The sequence below is a fragment of the Bison bison genome, unplaced genomic scaffold (genome assembly GCF_000754665.1).
Source record: "Bison bison bison isolate TAMUID 2011002044 unplaced genomic scaffold, Bison_UMD1.0 scf7180017864196, whole genome shotgun sequence".
Lineage (NCBI taxonomy): Eukaryota > Metazoa > Chordata > Mammalia > Artiodactyla > Bovidae > Bison > Bison bison.
The window spans coordinates 2,936,882-2,942,662 of record NW_011494768.1 but is presented as its reverse complement, the minus strand read 5'-3'; the positions used below and the strand labels follow the sequence as shown (position 1 = coordinate 2,942,662).

General features: G+C 46.2%; 1 protein-coding gene across 1 annotated transcript in view; it reads left to right on the top strand.

Annotated features, from left to right (window-relative positions):
* The window catches only part of ISM1 (isthmin 1, angiogenesis inhibitor), a 93,954-nt gene that overhangs the window by 81,626 nt on the left and 6,547 nt on the right, over window positions 1–5,781 (top strand). The window contains exons 5-6 of the mRNA XM_010844156.1: window positions 373–516; window positions 4,611–4,700. Coding sequence (XP_010842458.1) covers window positions 373–516; window positions 4,611–4,700 — 234 coding nt within the window. The remainder of the gene's footprint in view (window positions 1–372; window positions 517–4,610; window positions 4,701–5,781) is intronic.

The window sequence follows — 5,781 nt, the reverse complement described above, 5'->3', positions numbered from 1 at the left end:
GCCACAGGAGACTTGGATTTGATCTCTGCGTCAGGAAGATCCCTTGGAGGAGGGCGCGGCAACCCACTCCAGTATTCTTCCCATGGACAGAGGAACCTGGCGGGCTACAGTCCACAGGGTCTCAAAGAGTCAGATTTGACTTAGCATGCACGCACACAGGCATCTTCTAGGGGTCCGAACCTCAGAGAGAGGCCCTGCTAACATGAAGCTAATCCCTGAAATGAGCTCTGGGGCCATAACTTTTCGCCTCTGGCTGGCACCTGGTCCCCTCCAACAGTGAGGATGCTGCAAGTGGGCAGTTGACAGGCAGCCGGACGGGGCTGTGAGGGTTCTTTGGGCGAGGCTGGTGACCATCTCCCTGCTCCCTTCCAGATTCCACAGACGGTGAGGGCGACTGGAGCCTCTGGTCTGTTTGCAGTGTTACCTGTGGGAATGGCAACCAGAAACGGACCAGGTCTTGTGGCTACGCGTGTACTGCAACCGAATCTAGGACGTGTGACCGTCCCAGCTGCCCAGGTGGGTGCACTTGGGGTGTGGCTCTACGTTCCAGAGTAGCTTGTCCTTTTTGTTCTATTTTCTAGTTACACAATTTCCAGGTGTTATAGTCCATTTACAGTTATAACAAAATACTGGCTATATTCCACGTGCTGTATAATACATCTCTGTAGCTTATCTTACACCCGAGAGTTTGTACACCCCACCAACATCCCAGCCCTATGGCGCCCCTCCTCACTCTCCCCACTGCTCACCACTAGTCTGTTCTTTGTGAGTCTGGTTAAGGTTGTAGCTTCTATTTAAAAATTTATAGAAATTGACTGTTTACAAGACAACCATTTTCCTAATGAGAATTCTGACCAGACTTGGACAAGAGACAATGAGCTTAGAGGATGAAAAGATAGAGTTTCTGAGCCTGGTATGCAATTGCAGTAAACATGACCTAGAAGACAATACTACCATGTACTTAATTTAAGGAGTGATTCTGGTTAACTTGGCCCTTTGATGTGGAATTGGTTGTACCTTAAAGAGACACATGAAGATGGATGTTCGTGGGCTAATAAGGAAGCCAGGATCAGAGGCTTAACGGCCATCTACAGAAAAACCGTGTATTAGCCTGAGAGTTGCTGAAAGTTCCAGAGGGAGCAAATTGGGGCACCTTGGCATTTAATTATTGCTTTAAACTGCATTGTCCATGTTTTTTAAAACTTAACTAATAATTGCAAACTTAGTGAGAGGCCATATTGGAGTAGATAACAATTGTGACTGTAGTAGTATCGTCAAGCCACCGTCTAGTCTTGTTTCTGTATGGCCCACACATTTTTAAAGGGCTGTGAAGAGAGAGGAGGAGGAAGAGAAAGAAGGATACGCAACCAAGTCCGAACGTGAAATGAATTTATTTACACAATGTAAATAGATGCATGGACATAGAAAACAAACTTACGGTTGGCAAGAGGGAAATGAGTGAGGAAGGGGTAAGTCAGGAGTTCAGGATTAACAGATATATCCTACTATAGACAAAATAGATAAACAACAAGGACCTACTGTATAGCACGGGGAATTATACTCAGTATTTTGTAATAACCTATAATGGAAAAGAATATGAAAAAGAATATATATGATATACGTGATACCAAATGTATATTCTTATTGTTTTATATATATATATGTCACTTTGCTGTACACCTGAAGCTAACACAACATTGTGAATCAACCGCACTTCAATTTTTAAAAGACCATATGTAACCTTGCTTGCTTGCTTGCTAAGTTGCTTCAGTCGTGTCCGACTCTGTGCGACCCCATAGACGGCAGCCCATCTACAAAGTCTAAAATACTTACTTTCTGACACTTTACCTAAGAGTTTATCAACTCCTGGTCTGTGGTTTTCCATCTACCATGTTCCCCACAGGCAGGTAGAAAACCAGCCTAAAATACTATCTCAGGCTCGTCCAAGAAATCACACTTTCCAAATGATTTCCTCTGAAAAAAATTTCAGGGACAGACCATTTGATTCCCCACACCCCAGACTTCCTTTTTCTACCCCTAGAAACTTTGTTCTCAAACCACAAGGCTGAGATTTAGAACAAAAATGTGGGGAAGCAAAGGGTTTTCTGCCAATAGCGAAGATCAGATGGGGCATGCGCGTGGTAGCAGAGGGGCGTGCGCAGAAGACGGGGCTGATGTGGGAGAAAAGGCCGTTCTGGACCCCGTCAGCCGTGCGGATGGATTTCCAAAAGTGCTTGATCAGTTTCCAGCAAGAGGTTTGTCCTGATCTTTCCCATACTCATCACAATGAAACAGAGTTAGAAGTCTGGTGGGATGGGTAGAAATAAACCAACAAATAATAACGAGAAGGAAGAAGAGGAGGAAGGCAGGAAGAAAGTGAAGAGGAGAGGGAGAGGGAAAAGAAGATGAAGACAAGATGAAACAAAAGAAAATGAAGGTAAAGATTGGGAAGATGAGGAAGAAAAAAGATGATAATGAAGGTCATGAAGAGTAGAACTCTTTGAGTATTTCAGTATCAAGCAAACTTCTAAGGTCTTTGCATGTGTTATTTCATTTAATCCTAACAATAATGTCATGAACTAAGTACTGATGATGGTGTTCATTCGGCAGCTGTGGAAACTGGGTCGCGTGGGCTAATTTGTCTAGAGTCATGCAAGAAGCAAGTGGTCAGCTGGGATTTGAATCCAGGCAGTCGGATTCCAGAATCCATGTTCTTAGCCATTAAATTCTTCCACCACCACCAGGGTGAGGGGTACTGGGCTCAGGCACATGTGATTACAGACAGCTTTTCATGTCAGGGCTTGGCAGCTTGCCTGTTGCTTTCTCCTCCAGAGTTGGCATGCAGACACAAAACAGTGGACCTAGATAACTTGGTAGCAGGTGTCATCTCTCCTCCCATTTTGAATGTTTTCTCTCACTGCTGAAAGCGGCTTGGCCAGCCACCCTGTTCATGCATTTCCTTCTCATCTGACCTGGCTTCCGTCCTTTCTGCCTTTCTGTTCCTGACTCCCCCAGCTTTGCAGGGCTCCCTTGAACATGAAGGATCTTCTTTTGCACCATCTCTTTCCTTTCCTGGTGTCTTGATTCTCAGCCTCACTGGAAAGACTTAAGGGCCAGGCAGCCTCCCTGGCCTGGTGGTGATGACGCTGTAAAAATCTGTCCCCTAGGCTGACCGTACAAATAAGCTCGAAGGGCCTCACATAAAATCAGAGCGAGCCCCTTAAAAGAAATCAACTCACACCCAGCAGGACAGCCAAAGTTCTCCAACAAATAGTCCACATTCCACTGTTCCTCCCTCCTGACTGCTTCCACTTGCCGGGGGTTCCTGTTCGCAGAGGAAGCCTGGGTGGGGATGGTCATTTGAGTAGGGGAGGGGGCCAGGAAACGTGAGGCAAACTAGGTTTAGTTGCTCAGAGCAAGTAATGACAAACCCAGCATATTCTTTTTTTAACATTGAATTTTTTTGTTTTTAACTTTTTAATATTTATTTTATTCAAGTATAGTTGAATTACAATGTTGTATGGCAAAGTGATTCAGTTATACATACATATATATATATATATTTACACTACATTCTTTTTCATAGTATTTTCCATTACAGTTTAATCATAGGGTATTGGATATTGTTCCCCGTGCTATACAGTAGAACCTTGTTGTTTATCCATCCTATATGTAATCGTTTACATCTGTTAATCCCAAACTCCAATCCATCCCTCCCCCAGCTTATTCTTTTTGCAGCATCATCAGCGGTGCTGAAAGTCCCAACATACAAGAAATGGGTCTTTTAGCTGTGGACCACTGCATCCTCAGAATGAGCTAGGCAAATATTCACGGAGAAAATGTCAGCCAACACTTACTGCTTCTTAGCTAAGTGCTTTCTTTATGCATAACTCATTTAATTCATTCAAGGCTCTGAGGAAGCTTGTTGGTTCTCCCTCCTTATGGATGTGAAACCCGAATCACCCAGAGGTTCTGGGGCTTACCCAAGTCACTCACTTGAAACCCAGCGAGTCAGTCCTTAAGACCAGTGTTAATCACTAGACAGGTTGTTAACACTGGACTTCCCCGGTGGCACAGTGGATAAGAATTTGCCTGCCAGTGCAGGGGACGTGGGTTTGATTCCTAGGTCGGGAAGATTCCCTGGGGAAGGAAATGGCAGTCCGCTCCAGTGTTGCTGCCTGGGAAATCTCATGGGGAGAGGAGTTTGGCAGGCTGCAATCCATAGGGCTTCAAGAGTCGGACACAAGTTAGTGACTGGTTCACATTGTCACCCTGACACCTCCAGACAAACACACATCCTGACGTGTGTCCAGCACCGCCCAAAACCCCACTCCTGGGACCAGGGAATGAGCTCCTTAGGACATTCAGGCACATTTGGATCTGATTTCATGCCGCAAATGGTATCTGGGGTTTTAATATATTTTATGCTCTATACCTGCTTTTTACTGTTTCCTCTGTTGGCAAGTTTCTGCCCATGAGTAGTAATGAATACAAAAAAGGCTTTGTTCAGGCGTATTTGTTTTTTTATTTGCCAGTGGGGCTGGGGCGGGGGGAGGGGAGGTGACTTTTTCCATATAACTAGAGAAAAAAGAGCTCCTGTCTGTGTCTAGGAATTGAAGACACCTTCAGGACAGCTGCCACTGAAGTGAGTCTGCTTGCGGGAAGCGAGGAGTTTAATGCCACCAAACTGTTTGAAGTCGGTATGAAGAGTTTTCTTTTCGTTTTTCATCCAAATATTGATCTAGCGCCTTAGAGATTCCTTTTGCCTTTGCCACGCCGTCCTTGGACCCATTTAAATGTTGCATCTTCCTCTTACGGGGTCCAGTGCTGTCGGCGTTTTTCTTGCTTACCAAATATACACCAAGCAAAAGGGAGCCTCCTGCAGTGACAGAGCCCAGCAGCCTTGCTGCGTCCACCCCAGCACGCGGGTGGGACCACCCTGCCCCTGGCGTGGGGCTCACCCATCAGGGGGCCTCAGGCCTCATGGAATCTCTTCTCACAGCCCTCACCAAGTGTCCCCAACGAAATAAAGAAAAGATGATGTCAGCTTCCCAGCAGAGGGTCACGGGGAGGAAGGAAGAGAAAGGGCACTTCCTCAATGTTATGCCTTCCCCATCCCAAGCCTGCCCCAGCCCCCTACCACATGAGTTTTCTGTAAACCTTTGTAACACCCTGCTACTCTGATAGAAAGTGCCAGAGCAAGTACAATAAACATGGGCCAAACAGAGTTAAAAGTGTCTACTCAGCAAGGGGAAATCCTGCTGTATAAAAATAGCTGCATGTGCTTCTGGATGTGATTTTATATTGCAGAAAGGTAAGATTCCTTCTGTCCCATTTCTCATTTGCACCCACTTCTGCTCTCCTCAGCCAAGCTGGAATCAGTTTGGAAATCCTGTTGCCCAGGGCTTCCATCACAGTCCTTCATGTACACCCAGCTGCCACTAGCAGAAGCCTTCTGCAAACACAGTGCATTTGATCCCCCAGATTTAAAGGTTGTGGGAGTTTTGCATAAAATAGTAAAGCAGCAAGGCAGGCTTTTGGGGCAGAGAGCAACTCTGTCTTCCCCTGTTTCCTGCCCCACAGGCAGGCAGCTGCTTTGCCCTTTCACAGGGGATGGGGCCAGGTGCCCGCCCTGGGCAGCTCAGGGCACACTGGATGAGAAGGGGTGGCATGTCAGGCAGGTTCCGGGCAGGAACAGGCACAATCCACGCTCAAATCAGGTGACAGAGGAGCATTTGATGAGGATCTGTTGGCAAAGGTGTGAGCAGGTGGATGGAAACC